Raw genomic sequence first — 19,933 nt, 5'->3', positions numbered from 1 at the left:
AGGGACAGGGTGGCATCTCAGAAGGTCTTTGAGGGAGACCCTAGAATGAGTGGACTTGGCCTCGTGGCAGCCAGGCCAGGAAGGTGAGGCTGAGCCTTGGGGATCCACAGCAAAGCAGGGACCCCTTGTCACTCGAGGGCCCTATAAGCCCCGTGGGATCTACCCTACGACCCCCACAAGGCTTGGACCGGGCCTTTGTTTCAGGGGCCCCAGGCAGAGAGGCCAGGGCAGGTGGGAAAGCTGGAGGTGGCACGCGGCTGAGCTAGACGCCCCCCTCGTTAAAGCCCCCAACTCGGCCACACAGCGGTGGGCTCTCAGTGAGTATTCGCTGAACAAATGAGTATTTATTTCCCACAAATAGGCATTTGCCAGGAATCAGGCTGGGGCAGGATTTAAGGCTGCTGGGAGCCAAGAACATAGGCCACGCTGCCGGAGGGTGTGCCCAGCCTTGGAAAGGGCCTGTGGCCACCTGTACTGCTGGGAACCGCAGAGACACCAACCGCAAAAAAGATACAGCAGGTGCTGGCAGGAACAAGGACGTGTCACTAGGCACAGAAATGAAACTAGTTTCTCAAGACGCTGCACCTGCCACACTGGCCAGGACCCCAGAGACAGGCAATGCCTGGTGTCAGGGAGCAGGCAGGGAGGGGCGAGGCGGCTGGGGCCAGCGTGGGGATGTACTGTGTGGGTCACATACCCAGCAGTCATGTCCCTCCATGACCCCCGAGGACGCTGGTCACGGAGGCCATCATAGGCATGCTGGGTGTGGAGGCGTCCTCTGTAGACCCTGGAGAGTGCGATGGGGTCCTGGGTTTGCAGATGGGGGCAGCCTGGGAACCCTGTGGCACCGGCCAGAATGGCTCCCCCGCCCCGCCCCTGGGGCCCACAGAGGTCTGGCTTCCGACTATACTCATCACTGTGGCCCCACAGTCAGCAGACATGCCAGGTCACTGGAGCAGGCCCCACACTGGGCCCACGGCCTGTAGGGTCAGAGCTTTGTGGCCAGGCCACGTGGGAACCTCTGGAATGTCACCCCAAGACAGTAAATTAGGGCCGGTGCCAAAGGCAGAGGGGGCGTCAGCCCAGAGGCCGGGGCGATGGGGGGGGTGGGGGGCTCTGGATCTAAAGCAACTCTGATGTGAGATCTCTAAAGCTATTTAGGGCGCTCGTTATTTTTTAAGGGAGTCGGAAGCTGAAAATAGCAGCAAACGCATAACAAAGGCGGACTCCTTATTCTCCAAACACTGGGACGCTGTCTGCACAGGCCTGCAGCAGTCAATCAGCACTGAGGGCTCCATGCTCCGTGGCAGACGGTCACCTCCACAGACGGACGGCGGCCGAGCCCGGGGGTCAGAGGGCAGGGCGGGTCACAGCTCCTGGTGAGGTCCTGCTGGCTGCAGGGTCGAAGGCCAGAGCCTCCCCCCCTGCACCCTCAGAGCCCCGGCCCTCCCAGCCCCCTGGGCCCCACGCTCCGCCCACGCCCACAGGGGCTCCCAGCCGCAGTGACAACAGTGGTGGCCAGTTTAGGACAACATGGTCACGGGCAGTCGAAGGTGGGCTCTGAGCTTCAGGTCAGAGCATCCAACTATCTGAGGACATTGGGGCTGGGCTCCCAGCAGCCCCAACGCGGCCCCTCCAGTGGTGTTTACAGGCTCACACGGAGGCCTTTGTGACCAGGGAGCCAAGTCCACACCAACTCGCACGTCCCATCCAAGAGACGGGTGTGGGACAGGGGCTGCCCCCTCTCCGGTCCACACCCCTCCCATGACAGGTCCTGCAACGGTCCTCAATTCTACCCAGCATCACACTGGACTCCGGAACTCACATCAGGTAAAGAAGGGGGTGCACACAAACTCTGAGGCCTGCGGTGCTGATCTGGATGGAGGGGCGCCGCGGCAGGCGCAGGATGACCCCGGGAGCCTGGAAAGTCTCTTCTGACCAAAGCTTCGTGCTGATGTGCGCCACCCCCTAAGACCGCACGCCACGGCGACCCGGCCTGTGCAGTCGTGGCAGCCACGTCTCTGCCACATGACACTGGGCACCTGGCTCTTCTCCAACAAGCTTTTCGTGAAAAGAGAGCGATGGTTCTCAATTCCCTAAGCGACGGCATCCAAAGGCCCCATGCCCGTCCCACTGCGAGAAGGGAGCCAGCAGGACATGGCGGATGGGGGTGGGGTCACACGGCAGGGCTGACGCAGCCGCGCCACGGCCTTCTGTCTGGGCCCCGTGCCGTGCCCAGGGCGAGGTCCACCGGGCGGGGTTCCCACACTCCATCTCTGGGGTCAGAGCTGAGACCGGCCAGATGCGGCACAGCTGCAGAGGGGTCACGAGGCGCCAAGACAAGCGTCATCAGAAAATAGTTTAATTATGTACAAGCGGCTGCCGGGCTGGTCACGCACAGGAGGAGTCAGCGTCCACGAGTGGGGTTCGGGGCGGGCCAGCTGAGCAGCGCGCTCTCAAGGCAATGGCCACCGGACAAAATGAAACAAATCACAAACCGTGACAACCGTTGGGGGAATGTCATCAACACGTTTCCTTCAGGACCAGAAAACGAAAAGGAGACTCAGAGGCTCTGGAATGCTTTCTTTCCTCGTGCCGCGGAGTGGGGAGCGGCGTCTGCTACGCACCCTCCGGGGGTGGTGCCCACAACGGTGCGGGTGCGGCCACGTGAGCCCACGCCACGACGGCCACAGACAGGCCCCTCCAGGTGGAGCCCAGCAGTTTCTGGCTCCACGAGCCACATGCGGAGCCTCAACCGCCGTGGGCTTAGAAGAGGGGCCGGGAGCCCTGGCTCTCGAACTCGGCCCAAGCGTCACTCAGCTCCATGAAGATCATCCTGGCGAGCTGCTCGTATGGCTGGCCTGCGGCCTGAGGGACCGGACCAGGGGGTGAGGGGGCCTTGAACCTGCTCCCAGCTGCCCCCCCCACCGCCGACCTGCTCACGTGCCCCCCGCCCGGCGCTCACCTTGTCCGGGTGGACCGCCAGCACAGCACGGCGGTACTGTTTTTTCACCTGCCCGGGGGTCACCAGGTCGGCCATGCCCACAGGGGTCCAGCGGCTCTCCCCGTCCCACAGCACGGTGTGGAGGGTGGACAGCAGTGCACGGATGTTCCTCTCCTTGCCCTCCGTCCACTCCAGGAGCTGCGGGGCGGGACGCTCAGGTGCTGCCGAGCACGGGTCGGGGCCTCTGCCCTCTCTGCCCGCCAAGCCACTGGCCATCATCCCCAGGGCTCCATGCACGGTCCACCGCATGGGGCAAGGCTCTACCGTGAGTTGTTAGGACCAGACGCTGACCCAATGCCCCAGGACGATCAACAGTACTCCAGGGGCCTGACTACACATCACACAGAGGCCAGGGGCCTGGCTGTCAGCGGGACATTCAGAGACACCCTCCCACTGTGGCCCTGCCTGCCCCAGGATCCCAGTGTCCAATGAGGACAAGAGGCCTGGCTCCTGGGCAGGGGGGGGGGTTCAGATGACCCCCAAGGCCACATCAGCCCTGGGGGGGCTTTCAGAGCTGCCCGGTGAACTGTCCTGCACAGAGAACACGCCCTGACCCGCCCCCCCCCCCACCCCCCTGCCCTGTCCCCTCAGCAGCGCTGCATCTCACAGCCAGCCATGCCCGGCAGATGGCCCTTGTCACCCCAGGTGCCCTGAGCGGCTCTCCCCTGGGCCAGGCTTGGCGCTGGGCCGGCTCACTGGCCTGATGGCACCGGGGACGGGTCCCACTGGTCAGGTCTCCAGAGGGGTGAGGCACAAAATCATCACCCCAAAACGCTTCTGGCAAGTCAACCAGGCCGAAACAGCAGCTGCCAGCTCTGCGAGCACCTTGGACCAAAGACCTTTTGCGTCCGAGAGGCTCAGGGTGAAGGCCAATCACGTCCGCAGCCCCGGGGTGCCCAGGCCGCCCTCACCTTCAGCTTGAGCGGGTCTGCGTCTCTGGCCTGCTCCTGCCTCCGCATCTCTGCCATGGTCCTGGGCCCCTTCCTGTCAGACTTGGAGGAGAACCCCTGATCGGACAGCAGGTCCTCAAAGTCGCTCTCGGACACTCTCGGCTTCTGACCTAGGGGAGAACAGAGGCTTGGCAGACGGATGCAGCGCTGCGGGCCCTGGCCGTGCATGCACACCGGGGGAGACCCTCTGTGGAGGGCGCGGTGCTGCCCCCACACTTTGGGAGAAGCACAGTGAGGACGGTTCTGTCCCTCAGGAACGGGCCCCACATACAGAGCCCGCAGCCTGCACCACCATTTCTGGCTCAACGACCCTGAGGGCTCCAAGGACAGCCACCTCCGTCACCTCCTGGAGTCAACGTGGATGTGCCGTCTCCACAACAGACATGGCAGCCAGGCCCAGGCTAGAAGGCTCCTGGACAGCGTGGGCCTGGCCGCCGCGTCCTGGCCCTGTGGCCATGGCCTCCCCGAAGGCTGCCTGGCCCATGCCGGCCCGGGAACGAGAGGAAGACACCGTGGACACGGTCCCCCCACAGCAGCCGCCCCCCCACGCCCCCCTCCCCCGAACACTCTTTCCCGGGACGAGCTGTTAGTTGGAGAAAACAAAGCAGATTTCGCTGTAACTACTTCCCAGCAAAGCAGGCAAAGCCTCACATGGGAGGGGGAGCGCAAACTCACCGAAGCTAGGGGTGCGGAAACCCCTCTCCTCTCGGCCGCCGATCACACTTAGGTTGGCGGTGTAGTTAGGCCTTGGCTGTGCACAGGCTTTGGGGGGTGGCTTGGCCTGCGGGGGCCATGGGGCGCTCTGGGCCGGGGGCCGACTGGTCTGCTGCCAGGAGCTGCCGCCTGAGGGAGGGGGGGCGGTTTTAGGGCCGAAACCTCCAGGAGCAAATCCAGCAGGCGAGCCTGGGGAGACAGTTCACAGTGGGCGAGTGTCAGACGCGACAGCTGCTCAGTCCCCGAAGTTCCCAGCACTCAAGCCCGCACACGTGCTGGAAACGGACACTCAGCTCAGAGGCCAGGACGGGGCAGCCGTCAAGGTGGCCCCCGCAGCTGGACGGTCCCCAAGGGCTAGGGGACAGTGGGGACAAGTGCTGCTTCTTTAACTTTTGACTTGGAACCAGGTGGAACCAGACTGCCGGGAGGCCGCACGACGGGCTCCAGGGCCCCCAGGCCCGGCTCACGCAACGCGGGCTGTGCCAGACCAGCCGCCCAGCACCTGCCAGCTGGAGGGCACACCGGCGTGTGCGCGTGGTTAGCACGTGCACGCATCAGGACGCTCCTCTGCTCTCCATCTCCGGGACTGTCAGTTCAAGAATGTTCTAGAAATGGAAGCAGAGAGCAGGTGAGCTCTGCAGTTGGTACCCTGTGCTCAGGACCTGTTCCTGCTCATTGCTGAGGAGCGTCCCATAGTAGTGACACACGGCGGGAGGTCTGTTCGATCACTGGCCCTTGGGAGGGCCTCACGGCTGGCTCTGGTTTTCGGCAGTTCCAAACGAGGCTGCTTCGAACACTGTGCACGAAATCCTGTCCTTTCTCTGGGATGAATGGCAGCCACACATCTACTTTCTTGAGAAACCGACGGACTCTTTTCTGGAGCGGCCGTGTTGTTTCACGTTCCCACCAGCCACACGGGTGAGACTGTTCCCCCCGATCCCCATCAGCGCCTCGTGCTGCTAGTGATTTCACCGTGGCCACGTGCTCGGGGCACCCCCGCAGCCCTTCCAGTGGCTACCGCGTCACGACCCACCCATTTTTCTAAGTGGGTTTTTGTTTTCACCGTTCTCGTGTACCCTCGCTGTGAGTTCTAGGTCAGACACGCGGCCCAAGAATGCTCCTCCTACGTCTGCATTTCATCTTTCTATCTTTCAGCAAAGAAGACTTCGTTCTGATGAAGTCCAAGGTTATTTTCTGTGTCGTGGTTCGTGGCCTAGGGGACAGGTAAACTGAGCCCTAGGCCCCAGAGATATTCCCCTACGTTTTCTCCTACGGGCTCTGTCATCTCTCACATTCACACTTAAATCTATGACCGGTTCTGAGCCCCCTGGCACGGGGACGTGAGGTTTAGGGAGTGTTTCTGCCTGCGGAGGCCGCATCGCCCCAGCACTGTCTGCGGGTGGCCGGGCACCTCTGTCGAAAACCGGCTGGGCCCGCACGTGTGGGTCCACGTGTGGGTCCCGCTGCGTTCGGCTGACACCAGGCGGTGCCGACTTCAGCAGCTACAGACTAAGCCTGAAGCCGGGGGGAGGGACGCCTCCCACACCATTCTTCCATTACAGAAATACTCCCGTCACTCAGGGCCTCCGACTCTCCACACAAGTGTTACTACGAGCTCGCCCGTGGCTCCAGAAACCCTCACCGGGCTTCCTGGTAGGAAAGCTTGTGCTCAAGCCACAGACCCGTGAGCGCAGTCTGCCTCTCCACGTGCCCCCGCCATCCTCACCGGGCCTGCGTCCGCCAGCCCCGGAACACAAGCCCACCAACAGCCTCTCCTACACCGTTGACGGGGTCGAGGACAGCTCCTGCCTGGCCCGGGACAGGGTGGACTCTGTTAACTAGCCGTGAAATGGGGAACAGCCTCGTGTTCCTGGAACGAACCCTCCATGGTTGTGGGGCACAGCTCGTTCTGAGCGATGACAAATTCTCTTTGCCTCAGCTGTGCTGCAGACGTCTGCATCTGCATTCATGAGGGACACTGGCCCCACGGGCATCTTTTCTCGTACGGACCCTCGATTTGGGGGTCAGGGTAACACCGGCTCCCCAAGACCACCTGGAAGGCATCTGTCCTCTTCCCATTTCCCGGAAGACGCCATGTGGATTGGTTCGAATTCTTTAAACATTTGGTAAAATACCCCTTGTGGGGTCCTGTCGACTCTGAACTCGTTCCCGTCACGGTCACGGGGCTCCCCAGGGGTGGACTCTGCGCCGGATGGGTTCTGCTGGTGGCCGGCGCCCAGGAGTCCGGGTGTCCCTCGTCACCCTCCAGAGCCTCTAGGTCTGCAGGGACCCCCCCCCCCCCCACCTCACTCCCGACGTCATCCTTCCCAACTGGTTTTAATAGAGCTTTGTCTTTTTGTCTATTTTACGGGTTTCTGACTTCTCTTCATCCTTTCAAAGAATGAGGTTTTGTTTCTGTTTCACAGATCCAGGTGCTTTTCCCATCTCCCTTCTTTTTGCTTGGGGTTTACCTTGCTGTCTTTTCAAACACCCGTGGGGTGGGTCACGACACGGCTCAGAGGGTCCCTGGTGCCCAGAGCCCACGTGCTGCCCTGTGCCCGCTCAGCCCCGCCAGGGCCGCGGCCCCTCACTTCGGGATCCCACGCCGCTTCCTTCTGCCCCGCACGCTGCCCCGTCTCCTAACGGCCCGTGTGTGCCCGGCGTGTAAGCGTCTGAAGACCGAACGCTCCCCTTGCTGCTGCCGGTTTCCAGTCCATGTGGTCAGGGAACCACCACGGTCTTGGTGATGTCGCCCCTTCAAACGTGCCGAGCTTTGCTTACCAAGGCCCAGATGCGCCTGGGGAGAGTGTGTGCTCTGTGCTGTTGGAGCCGAGCACTGGGAGCGTCACGGGGCCCTCCTGGCCAGGGACGCCTCCAGCTGTGCTGACCTCATGTCCTGCGGCTCTGTCATTTGTCGAGAGGGATTTGATGTCTGCAACTAGAGTCTGACTTCGCCGGTTTCTCCTTTCCATCTGTCAGCTCTCCCCAGGACTCCCTGCTTCCTGAGCGTGTGTGATGAAGGATCTGGGGTCACAGTGCAGACCTGAATGCCAGCCTCCATCCCAAGAATGGGTCACTCGGGACCCAAGCCCAAGAGGTCCTTCCCCCCAGCACCACCCCAACAGGACTTGGGGCCAAAAGCCTGGCACCACACAGGAGGCTCCGGGCAGCCCACCCCTCGCCTGAGTGGCCTGGGACACAGGCCACACAGGGGGAGACGGCCAAGGGCAAACTCAAACTCCCAGGAATGCCCTCAGAGAGACAACGCAACCTGGAACACAGGAACGTACGAGAACAAAACTACTCAAAGAAGAAGAGCCACAGGGACCCAACAAGACAGACGCAGAATGAGCCCCAATATGGCAGAGACGTGGGCGGCGGGAGTGGGGAGTGTCCAGTAGACCCAATGGGCGTCACAAGAAGGGAGCAAGGAAGTACAAGCGCGTCAGAGGCACAGCGGTTTGCCCAGCACTGAGGAACATCAGGCCCCAAACCACACCGATGCTGTGCCAGGCGCCATGCGGGCTGCAGGGAACACCCACTATGCTCCAGGAGGAGGAGGGCACGGTCCTGAGGCCCCACTGCCAAGCAGACATTATCTCCAGTGCCAGCCAACCGGCAAGGGATAAGGGACCGCTCACTCATGGTCCCAATGCCCCAATGCTCCCCACACATCTGTAGGAGCCAGAGGGACCCCGAGGACACACGTCCCCGGCACAGATGCTGGGGGGGGGGGGGGGGGGTGCGTCTTGTCCACACATCCACTGCTCCCAGCCAAGTCCCTGCTCCCTAGATGGCCCATGCGTGCCTGACACTTCTCGGTGTTAGCTTGGTTCACAAGCACCTGCAACGAGAGCACGGCCAGGGACAGACAGCCTGCACCCTCCTGGGAGAGGTGCTCCTCCAGCGCTCCAGCCCCCTCACACCCAATGGGGCGGGCACGTCACCTTGGAGGCCAGAACTGAGGTCACCGAGGTCTGCAAATGGGTCCAGGCTCTGAGACTTGGTCCAGCTGGCCGAGGGGCCGGGAGGGGCAGGCTGTCCTCCAGCAGAGAAGAAAGGACCTGGAGAAGGGCAGAGAGAGCATGAGAAGGTGCACCCACGGGGTGCTCCTGAGGCCACGCCCAGCCAGTGGCAGCACCCATGCCAGCTCAAGACACAGCCCTGCGCGCAGCCACAGCTGCTCCTTAAGCAGCTAAGGAGATTCCTACCACTCTGACCCTGTAACCCCACTTCCCAGAATGCACGTAAAGTGTGACCGTGCTAGACAACAACCCTCACAACAGTCACAGCGGAAGATGTTCTACCTGAGACGCTGCGGTATCTGAACCAGTTACCACCATAAACCCCACAAGGGAATGTCACACGGTCATTACAAATGACGGCTGTTCATATACAAAGAGTTCGTACAAATTAATTAAAAAAAAAAAAAAAAAAACACAACTAAAAACATGCAAAATAACAGTCAATTTCCTTCAAAATGAAAAAATGCAAATTAAGAGAACTATGTATCAAATTAGCAACCCTGGTGAGAACCTCAGGCTTGGGACTGCTCCCAGGTGAACAGATGGCCCCCGAAAGGGGACACGGGTCACAGGCTCTCGACAGCAACTCGCTACTGGAACGTTCCCAACAAGACAGGATCCCAGACATACAAAAAGAAAGATGCACGGAAAGGGTGGGGCACCGCCCCTGCGCTGGCCACGCGCCTTCAGGAGGCAAAGGAGCCACGCAGACAGGACGCCACCAGGAAGCGCTACAGGGACCCCTCGCAGCACGAGCCATGAGCAGGCAGAGCCTCCCGCAAGCCCCCCCCCGGCCCCGGCCCACAGGCCTGGGGGAGCGGGGTCCCAGTCCCATCCTGTACCAGACAGAGAGATACCAGAGCCTGGCAGGGGCCCGCCTGAGAACTGGTCTCCACAGGGCCGGGCTCGTACCTTCACTAGCAGGAGCAGGGGCCGGAGCCTCGGCCCAGGCCTCCCACCCTCCCAGCAGATCCGGGTGGCTGGCCGAGGTGGTCATCTTGCTGGGCTCTGCTGGTATATCCCCTGGAAAGATAGCAACGCTGTCTGGGGCGCCCCCTGCTCGGGGCAGGCAGTCACAAGCCCCCTCTCTGGGAGGCTGGGAGGGCACCCTCTGTCCCCCCTCACGTGTGAGCAGCAGGCTGGGAACAGAGCAGCCCCCGAGGCACTCCTGGCCGACCCCCAGGGTCCCCGGGGAGCTGCACAGGGCTCGGTCCACACCGACCGGCTTCTTGCTTCTTCGGGGTCTCGAGGACACATCATGTGGTCACTGAACTTGCCAACTGGACAATGGGGTCAGCAGCTCACAGAGCAACGACAGTAGGTCTTCAAAGGCCTCCCCACCCTGTGGCCACACGTCCTCCCAGATGTGTGCTGATGCTCCCAGAATCTGCCTTCACCAGTCCCCTGAGGCCCCGCCCCGTACACGGGCTGGACACCCGCAGGCTGTCACCTTCCCAGGGGAGAGGGGAGCTGTGGCAACTCAGGGTCCACAGCAAGGGACATCGCTGCCCACCCTCCAGGCCTCGACCTTGGCACTTACCCAGGTGCAGGAAGTCGGTGTTGCAGGCTGGGGGCGGGGCGCTGTGGGTGGAGGGGAAAGAGGTGGGAGCAGCAGGAGGTTCTGGATTAAGAAATTCGCCAAAGAGGTCGGGCTTGGAGCAGGGCTGGGTGTCTGGACCAGATGGCAGGAGGAGAGGATCAAATGGGTCGGCTGCAGAAGGACACCCAAAAAGCAGGTGGAGGTGAGGCTGTGCGTGAGTGCCTTTGGCCCAAAACATCAGGCACGAGGCTAAGTCCCAGCCAGCGCGATGGCCCCTCAGACCCAGGATGAGGCCACAGCATCCTCTGTAAGAAGGCACCGAACAGCCTGATACCCTCGCCTTAGACTTTTCTTGGAGAGGCAGCCTGTGGGGGAAGGGCTGGCAGTTCCTGGGATGGACGGGAGTGTCGGGGGGGCCTCGGGAATCTGACCCTCAGAGCAGCCGCCTCGGGCCATCGCGCCCTGGGCTGCCCTGCCCGCCCCCCCCCCCAACCCCCAAGTGGGTGGCCGAAGGGCAGGGCACTGAGCTCCTCCCAGGTAATTTTGATGGCGAGGCCAGACAACTAAAGCCTTAGTATCCTCTACTCCCCACGGGACGGATCCACGTACCGGCCATGGCCGGCCCTTCTCGGGGTGGGCTCTGTGCACTCAGGGGCGGAGCCGGGCTTGTGAAGAGCAGGGGGGCATCGCCGCCCAGCAGGTCGCCCGGGGGGACTTCCGGGGCAGTGTCAGGCGCCCCCAGGAGGCGGCTGAGCAGGTCAGCGTTACTGGGGACCGCCCCGCAGGCCTGCACTGGGGGTGCCGGCCCCGTCCCAGAGTGCAGCCCCAGGAGGTCGACGCTGTCCTCCTGCGACGCAGGCTCGCGTGGCGTGGCCGGTGTGGCCGCGTCAAAAATCGACTCTTGCTCTTGCGCCCTCCCCGCTGGGCCCGGTGTGTCCTCCTCAGCTGCGTCCCTGCTCTCAGCTGACAGCGTGGCCACCTCCTCGTCGGACAGCTCACTCCCGCCCGCATCCGCGGCCGGGGCTGGCACACTCTCCTTGGCGACACTGCTTTCTGGGCCCGTCTCTGTGTCTTTCTCCTCTGAAAAGAAAACCACAGAATGCCGTGGCCGGAAGGCAGGGCACACGGGACGGCAGGGTGAGGCCACGTCAGAAGCCCAGGAGCGGGGTGGGGGCCGGGGGGGGGGGGGTCTGGAAATAGCCGCGTGCACCCTGCCAGATGCCTCTGGGTGCCCCGCACCCACCGTGCCAGTCCAGCGTGTGGAGGAAGTGGCTGGTGTCTGTGCCGCTGCTCTGTGGTGAATCAGACTCCGTGGGCTCGGCATCGGGAGACCCCGCCTCGGCGTCGTACTGAGCGGTGGAGCCGGGCTGCCTGGGGAGCTCTGGCTTCCCTGCCGGGGCGGAGGTGCATCAGGAACCCCGCCCACAGGGTCAGCCGCCCAATTCCAAACCCCTGGGAGCCCTGTACCGACGAACCACGGGGGGCCCTGTCAGCTCAGACGCGCACACCACACGTGCAGACACCCCCGCCTCTCAGGGACACAGCTGTCCTCGTCAGGAGGACGGAAAGCACGCGGCACGAGGACCGAAGACCACCGTGCCGGAGTCAGCAGCCGAGACCACGGGCCCGGCCGCTGAAGGACCGCCTGTACCCGTACCGCCCGCGGGTGCTGAGCACAGCCTGGACTTTTTCCAGGTACATTTAAAACGATGCACGTCCAGAAAATTAACCCTCCCTCAACGAGCAAGCGACTCAAACCTGCCCCTCCCAGCGGGGCCGTGATGACTCCTCGGGCAGGGCTGCCTAGGGCCCCGGGGGGGTCTGGGAGCAGCCGTGGCTGCGTGAGTCCCCCCATGTCGGATGTTTAGGCTGCCGTCGGGGAGGGTCTCAGGTGGGGGCTCTGGGCCTCCCTACGCCGTGCCCACAGCCTGACACGGGGATGGGGCAGGCTCGGCCCCTCAGGGTTTCTCGAGGCTGCAGGTGTCAAAACGGCATCACTGACCGTGTGTTTGGAAAACAAGGATCTCACCAAATTTAGACAGAATATCTTGCTGCTCCTCTCGGCTGGAAAACAGGATTTTGGGGTTTAGCCCCCTCATGCTGGTGCTCTCCCAGGGGGGGGCCTCCCGGCTGGGCCTGTCTCTGGGCTCCACCTCCACCTCTAGGTTCACTTGGAATAAATCCGGATACTTCTCCTGAATGTCACACGCGTCCAGGTCGTACCTGCAGTTGGAAGGCCAGATGCCAGTTTAAGAAGACCTTCATGGGTCAGTCGCTCCACATTCACCAGAAAGTGAGCACAGAAAGGCCCGTGTGCTCACCCCTCAGGCCCCGGGGTCCAGCTCGCGCACTACAGGGATCTTAAACGCGTGTTTCCGTAACACAAGGCCGTCCACCCTGGCAAAATCCCCCAACAGTTAACAGGTGCCAGTAAACAAGCCTTCGGGAGTGCCTGCAGAGTGGGGAGGGTGGCAAGGGAAAGGCACGCAGGGCTCACGGCCAGCGGGAGGGGTGCTCCCGTGGGGTCTGTGGCTGCCAGGTCACTGAACTCCTGTGGGCTCTGTGTCTCTCTAGGGAACTCCGGCGTCTCTCTCCGTATTCCAAGAGACTGTGACTGACCACATTTCCATAGACCGTGTGGGGAAGCCCTGGTCTCCAGCTGGGCAGCAGGCTCCCAGCTCCGTCTGACATCACCAGGCACCCACGTGCACGGCCGACGGTCCAACTTTATCAAAACAACACAATGACAAACACCCCACGGAACACAGAAGAGGGCAGAGGTTCCCCCAGCGGCCCATGCTGTGGAGGGAGGGGCCCTGTGGTCCTCTGCGGCATCCGTGTGACACCTACGGCCCCAAACGAAACACAGCCACTGGGCAGAAGGACTGTGGACACGAGGGCAATGTGGTCGGTTTGGGTGCAAAACCCGTGGCAGACTTTAAGTCTTACTCCCATGGAATAAACTAAGTAAGCAGGTGGGACGCTGACCCTTCCCACCTTGGCGTGAGGGGAGGCAGCACAGAGGCATGGCAGTGCTGGCGGGGACAGCCCTGCCCTGAAGACACCACTCCTCCTGCAGGAGCCACGTGGGCACAGGAGACTGGCCGCAGCACCCTCTGTCCACTCGTCTGCTTGTCCTGGCCCGGGCCCCCCACACGCACGCTTCCTTCCTCTGTAAGTCGGGCCACGACAAGGAGACATGGGCCACCATGCGGCCAGGCAGGAGCAGCTAGTGTGGGGACCGCAGTGGTGAGCCCGAAGCAGTGAAGCCAGCAAGGACCAGGGGAGACCTAGACCCCCAGCCACAAGGAAGGGAGGAAGGAGCAAGGTGGGGGCCCCACAAAGAAGAACACGACTTCTGCAGGCTCAGCTCCTGGGGTAACAGGGCCTTGCAGGCAGCTCTGGGTGCCACACTGGTGGCCACCCCATCTCCCCACCTCCCCACCCTGGCGGGCCCCCGGAGACGACCTCAGGGCCGGGGCCTGCCCTGCCCACCAGCAGGCCAGTGAGGGAACAATGAGGGTCTGTGAGCAGGGCCACGACCCCCAGGGGCCCTGCTCTTCAGGAGGCACGGGTCAGCCCCGGGGCCCGACGTGCTCGCTGACTCGTGTCCTGCCCCCTCAAGCACACTGGGGACCCTCCGTTAGTCACAGGGGCCTCCTCGAGGACAGACCCAGACCCAGTCAGGCGTTATCTGACAGTGGGTCCACTAACACCATTCCAAATTCTTTCCCCAAACGGTCCTGCTTCAGACAGCCTCTCTGCAAAATGAATGCTACCCACAGAAGACACACGCCTTCCTGCACCAACCAGACGACTTGAGAATTCTCTCCTTATTTATTTTTGGAAGCACGACACACACAGTGAGGCACAGATCCGAGTGCAGCTCAGTGAAGCTCTGTGCCCGAATACCAGAACTGTCCAGTCTCCAAGGAGGTCCCTACGCCTCTCCACCCTCAGAGGGAGCCACTCCCTGGTCCCCCGGCACCCAGAGCGGCACCCAGAGTGTCAGAGCCGACGCCTCCCCAGAGCGGGGGCAGGTCCTAGTACTCCCCTGTTCGCTGGGTAGGAAACAGGCACAGGACGTGGGCTGCGGCAGGCGGAGGTTTCCAGAGACCCCCTCCACTCCCCTCGCCCTGGAGTGGCACCTGTGTGGGCGTGTGGGCGTGTCTGCGTGCGAGACAAAGGGGAAAACACGAGCTGCAACCAAGATGCCCACCGTGCAGACCGTCCAACTGTCTGAACGCCCCTGCCCCCAATAGAAGCCCTGACGCCCGCCACGCGCTGGGGGCAGGTCAGAGAGCACAACAAACTACATAGAGCCCTGGATGAGGCAAGAGAATCATCCCCGACTGCACGCGCTTCTGTTCTCGTCTCTCACCCCAGACGACGACCTTCTCTCAACGCCCTCTGCCCTCCGTGCGGATCACAGCGTCAGGGACCCCACGTGTGGAAGAGCAACACACACCTGTTCACCTGGCTGTCCCACATCCGGTGCGCGAACGGCTGCGTTCTAACAGGAACTGCACCGGGCTAGTCCCCAGCCAGAGGCGCACAGCAGCAGCCACCGTGGCCCCCAAATGAGGGGCCACACACCGGACGCCGGGCCACGCTCAGAGTGGGGGCGAGACCTGAGACGAGCTCACTGCAGCAACCCAGCCACGCACGAACCAACGTCACTCTGCCCGTGTCCAGTGCGTGGAGTTCATTGCTGTGGGGCGCAAAGCGGGGCGGGGAAGCACCGTGCACCTGACTGTCCTGACCCCTCCCCACGTGAGACACCACATACTTTGCAAATTTCACGGTAGCTGCGTTCCGAGGCACAAACCCAGTGTGGAACTGGACCTGGAACATCTTCATGGACGCCACCTGCAGAGGGGACACAGACAGGGGACCCTGAAGCTGGGAAGGGGACCCAGACAGGGGACCCTGGAGCTGGGGAGGGGACACCAGACCCTCAGGTTGCAGACGGACATTTCACAGTTCCTGGGCTCTGAGAATCCGGTGCACGCCTCCAGGTGCTGTGGCCACACGGACGGTGGGACAGCAGCCTCTCAAGTGGCTCCTCGGGTCTGTGACGGGGCAGCCCCAAAGCCGCAGCCCAGACTCCCCGCGCAGACGGCACCCCGCAATGGGGCACTCGGGGAACTCGGGTGTTCCGAGCTCACGGCCCCTCTGCCTCGTGCCCCACAGGCTGACGGCCCAGGGGGCCCGAGCCCCCGCGCACCTTGGCCTGAAGTCTTCCACCCAGCGTGGACCTTGCGTGGTAGATTATGATGAGCACGTCTCCCTGCACGGTTATGCCCAGGGGAATGACTGCCTTGCCATCCTCGATTTTAAAATCCCTGAAGAACAGGACGAGAAAAGGTTCACTTCCGCCAAAAAGACAGCTTGCCAGCCAAGAACAGCCAAGGGAGCGTGGGGCGCAAGCCCCGAGCTCTCCTAAAGCACCAACACTTTGAGCCACACCTTCTTCTGCTACTAGGCGCTTCTGGGAGGGGGCAGCGCTGAAACGGACTTCTGGGGAGCTGGCCCTCAGCGCGCTGGCCCGGACCCGCCCGCCCCGGCCGCCACCTGCGCCCACTCTCGGGGGTTCCCAGAGGAAGGAGGGGCCGGGAGAGCCCCGCACTCACCGCATCTTGTCGTACTCCTGAGACGTGGTGGTGACTCGCTCGTCCCCCACATACACCTCGCAGAAGGGCCTACAGCCGTTTCTCTGCTTGCTGAACAGAGGCACGGGCGTCATGACCACGGCTTTCACCAGGATGGGCTTGCTGTGGGGCGTGATGGGTTCCTCAGCCACCATGTCACACACGTACTCGATGTACCTGCGGGGGCCGGAGGCACACCTCGTCCCACATGTGCTCGCCACACGTGCTGCACCCCCGGGGCTCTGGTCTGCTCGCCACACTTTTTTCCAACAGATACGAGTATTTAATGCTATGTTCAACTTTATCTCATAAATTTGATATATTTTCATTTGTTTTAAAATATTTTTAAACTCTCCCTGAGATTTTTTTTTGACTCACGGGTAATTTATCAGTGGGTTAATTTCAAAACATTTAGGGATTCTTCCAGTTTTCTTTGCTATCAATTTCTTTCTTTTTTCTTTTCTCTTTTTCTCTTTAAGATTTCTTTAATTTCTTACAGTAACGCCTAAACCCCCAACAGGGCTCAAACTCACGACCCCAAGCAAGAGTTGTGTGCTCACAACTGAGCAAGCCAAGTGCCCCAATCTGTTACCAATACCTAGCGTAATTCTATTATAAACACAGTTAGTGTGAGTTTGCCGCAGTTTAATGGCCAGAACATCTTTCCCACTGAATGGCCCATGACCACTCAAAAGACCTTGTCTTTTCCAGTTGCTGGGTAGAAGGTTCTCGAGAGATCATCCAGCTGGTTGCCGGCGACGTTCCGTTCCAAACCGACCATCCGTGTACTAGTTCCATCCGCTGCCGAGGTGGGAACGCCGATGCCACGGTGAACACCCATCTCCATCAACGGGTTTTCGTCTCTGCAAGCTTGATTTCTGCCCTCAGGACACTCGCACCTCCAACTCTCCCGGGTGGTTTTCTCGGTGCCCCCAAGGTGCACACACCAGGCGCGTGTCCCTGCCCTTGTGTGACCCCGTCCCCTCGAGATGGGGAAGGAGTGGTGACTGGCTTCCCAGCAGAGGGAGAGAAGGGAGGCCGCTTCTGAACACGAGGCTCACACTGCATTGCGCTAGCATATCTGTGCAGGGGACTCGTCCCCACGCCACAGGAGACCCGGACGCCCACACCACATCTCTGTCCACACGAGTGAGTCCTGTCAACACCCTGAGCGAGCTTGGACATGGGCTGGAGGAGGAAGCAGCAGACGTTCTCTGCGAGGTTTGTGCCACAGCACAGCCTGGCCGCACCCCGACGGCAGGCTTGGGAGGTGCAAGCCGGGCCGGGACTCCCTGACCTGCAGAGGCAGAGAGCGCGTGCGGACGGCTGAAGCCGCAGGGCCGGTGGCGAGGAATCAGGCGGCAGCTGTACGGCCACCCTTCCCTGTCCTGACGGCAGAGGCGGGGCCCCTGCAGCCAGTGCATCGCTGGTCCTGCTTGTATATGGTCAGACAGTCCCCGAGGCTGGCACATGCAGACCCTTCACGCTCGGCTCCTGCTGCGGCCGTGTTCCAGTCACCATCTTGCTGGCTGTTCTCTGTTCTTGACTTCTTCTTCGTTGGTCTTTTCTTGAGGCGAGTGAGCATTTTTTCTAATCCGTTTATTCCCTCTGCTGACCTGCTGACTCCAGTTTGTGAAACCGTCTGTCCCGGCTGCCCCGGGCGTCCGACAAGGACAGCAGCGTGGTCTGTGCCTTCTCCCTCTGGTGACCTCGAGACCTCGACACCTCTGCGTGTGGTCTCCAGTGGACGGGGCGTGCTGAGCCTGAGTCGGCTTCCCGCCTGCCTGTTTTGCATCCTCTGACCTCTGGACGTTTGGCGACTCATTGATTCGGGGAACTTCTCGGCTACTGCTTCTGCACGTTGCCTTCCTGCTCTGCCTCCCGCAGCCACTCGACACGGCCTGGCAGGCCCGGCTGCTCAGCCCCTCATCCGTGGTCTGTCTTTGGGCTCTGGCCTCCGTGACGCCACCTGTCCTGCCTTCCAGAGGCCGAGGCTCCTCCCTCAGCTGCCAGGACACAGCCTTTCTCAGGTCCGGAACTTGCGTTCGACTTCTTCTTACGGTTCCCATCTCTGACGTGACCACGTACTCCTGTGTCTTACCTATCTCCTTCCTCGGTACCCTCAACACATTAAACACTTGCTTTAAATTCCCATCAGATACTTTCGGGCCTTGTCCCAAAGCCACTCAGACTCCCGCCTGTCCCACAGGGGGACACCCTTTGTCCCTGCGGAAGCCAGCCAAGATTCAGGAGGGCACAGGCTCCCCCAGCTTGCGTGGCCCTGCCCACTTCTGCACAAGGGCCCTCAAGTCTCCCCACCTCTCAACACCCTCGGCTACGACCTGCCCGAGGGTGACACCTGTACGACACCCCCAAGGTGGGATGACCGGTACCTTTTGTGAGATGGCCAGATGCCTGGTGGGCAGCGCTTCATGCTGAACATGTACACGGCGGCCTCTGCGGTGCTGAAGAGCCGGCAGAAGCACAGGAAGGAGCAGACGGCCACAGCAGAGGCAGCTCTCCCGTCCTAGGACAAGCGGCACAGGCCAGGCTCGTGCGGCCGCCGCTGCAGGAAGGCAGGCTCCCTAACCCCACACTTGCCCACAGAACCACCACAGGGCCTCCCCCTGGCTGGGGACGTAGGAAGACACGCCTGCTGGGGCAAGAACTCAGAATCCAGAAAGACAGGGGCTCTTTAACAAGAAGCACATGATGGCCTGCCCCTCCAGCTGGACACTGCTCACCACCACGGTCCCCAAGCGGGCCTCACGCTCACCGCCACCCCTCTGTACTCGCTCTCTTCATCGTGCCTCCTGGGAGGACCTTTATCAACACCAGAATCGCAGCACTAACCTCTGGGGCCCATTGTGGCAAGCATCCCACTTTCTGTGACACCCAGAAACCTAACCCTCACTGTGCAGGTGGGAAACTGGAAATTACTGTCCTCAGCCACGGTAAGGAGGGGCAGAGACGGGGGTCCTATGAAGCAGAGTGGCCTCAGGGCACAGGGAGATGACAGAGTGACACACGGAGAGACCCCTCATGTTCTGTAAAGAAAGGTACGGGGACCACCTGTGTGGGCTCACTGCCCATGCGGGACAGTCGGCCACCGCTCCCTCCAGGGTCTACCTTGAAACGACAGGGACCGTGACAGGGCACCCGGGCCTGGGGCCACCAGCTGCAGACACCAGGACAGAACCCGCTCCTCACACGACCTGCCCCAAGTCCCAGTGCTAGCCCAGGACGTCCCAAACAGACCCTGGCTTTCAGGAAGCCAACAGGCAGCTGACGTTTGGTAGCACACTCGACACTGGACAAGGAGGCTTCCCCCCCGCGAGTGGTCACTGCAGGTGACCCACGTCCTGCCAGGGCTGGGCCATTACTGGTTAAGGCCTGTAATTATGCAGCGGAAAACAGCGCCCTGCCTGGACCTCAGCTCAGCTCATCTTCACCGGCATTCAGGACACCCAGCCGCCCCACCGGCCCCCCCCTGCTCGGCATTCTGGACATCACTCCTGCTCTCTGTCCCCTCAACGGGTCATGAGCTTCCCCAAAGCAGGGATTACTCCCCCTGGTTTATGTTTTCTTCCCAGGTGCATGCCCAACATCAAGGGCAGGGATGAGGCAGCCTCCCACTCACCACACAGTGCACAACACAGACGTTCTTGTGGTCCTGCCTGAGCCACGAGTGCATGTTCCTGCAAACGCTGTACAGGCTGCGAAGGTTCGGGGCCCGCCGGGCCGCCCAGCCACACTCGGAAACCTATGGGCAGAGGGCTCGGTTCGGCCTGGGTTCCCCACACCAGTTGGGGGCACAAGCACAGGGAGCCCCACCACGGGCGCCCACTCTGGACAAACGCTGCCTCACGCACACCTCCCTCCCTCCCTTGCCCACGGACGTCTGCAGGCCTCCTGCCCCCGAGTTTTGTGCTCCAGAATATGTACCAAGCTTTGCAGACTTGGCAAAAAAGAACGGAGAACCTGTCCTTTCCCATGCTCGGGTCAGGAAGCCGCACCTGTGTCCCATGTGTGGCCTCACATGTGCCTCA

The 19,933-nt window shown here is 61.8% G+C and overlaps 1 protein-coding gene across 4 annotated transcripts in view; it reads right to left on the bottom strand.

Annotated features, from left to right (window-relative positions):
- Positions 1 to 2,346: 2,346 nt before the first annotated feature.
- GAK (cyclin G associated kinase) overlaps positions 2,347 to 19,933 on the bottom strand; it is a 53,789-nt gene continuing 36,202 nt past the window's right edge. For all 4 annotated transcript variants that reach the window (XM_027062104.2, XM_027062301.2, XM_027062439.2 and 1 more), the window contains 15 exons: positions 19,525 to 19,647; positions 18,278 to 18,411; positions 15,867 to 16,061; positions 15,461 to 15,578; positions 15,023 to 15,102; positions 12,263 to 12,456; positions 11,477 to 11,623; positions 10,843 to 11,313; positions 10,234 to 10,404; positions 9,606 to 9,716; positions 8,616 to 8,732; positions 4,630 to 4,857; positions 3,916 to 4,064; positions 2,966 to 3,142; positions 2,347 to 2,868 (listed from right to left, as the gene is read on the bottom strand). In XM_027062104.2, the coding sequence (XP_026917905.1) occupies positions 2,767 to 2,868; positions 2,966 to 3,142; positions 3,916 to 4,064; positions 4,630 to 4,857; positions 8,616 to 8,732; positions 9,606 to 9,716; positions 10,234 to 10,404; positions 10,843 to 11,313; positions 11,477 to 11,623; positions 12,263 to 12,456; positions 15,023 to 15,102; positions 15,461 to 15,578; positions 15,867 to 16,061; positions 18,278 to 18,411; positions 19,525 to 19,647 (2,517 nt within the window). In that variant the 3' untranslated portion in view covers positions 2,347 to 2,766. The remainder of the gene's footprint in view (positions 2,869 to 2,965; positions 3,143 to 3,915; positions 4,065 to 4,629; positions 4,858 to 8,615; positions 8,733 to 9,605; positions 9,717 to 10,233; positions 10,405 to 10,842; positions 11,314 to 11,476; positions 11,624 to 12,262; positions 12,457 to 15,022; positions 15,103 to 15,460; positions 15,579 to 15,866; positions 16,062 to 18,277; positions 18,412 to 19,524; positions 19,648 to 19,933) is intronic.

This window comes from Acinonyx jubatus, chromosome B1, assembly GCF_027475565.1.
Source record: "Acinonyx jubatus isolate Ajub_Pintada_27869175 chromosome B1, VMU_Ajub_asm_v1.0, whole genome shotgun sequence".
NCBI classification, from domain to species: Eukaryota; Metazoa; Chordata; class Mammalia; order Carnivora; family Felidae; genus Acinonyx; species Acinonyx jubatus.
This window is presented reverse-complemented; position numbering and strand designations above follow the sequence as displayed.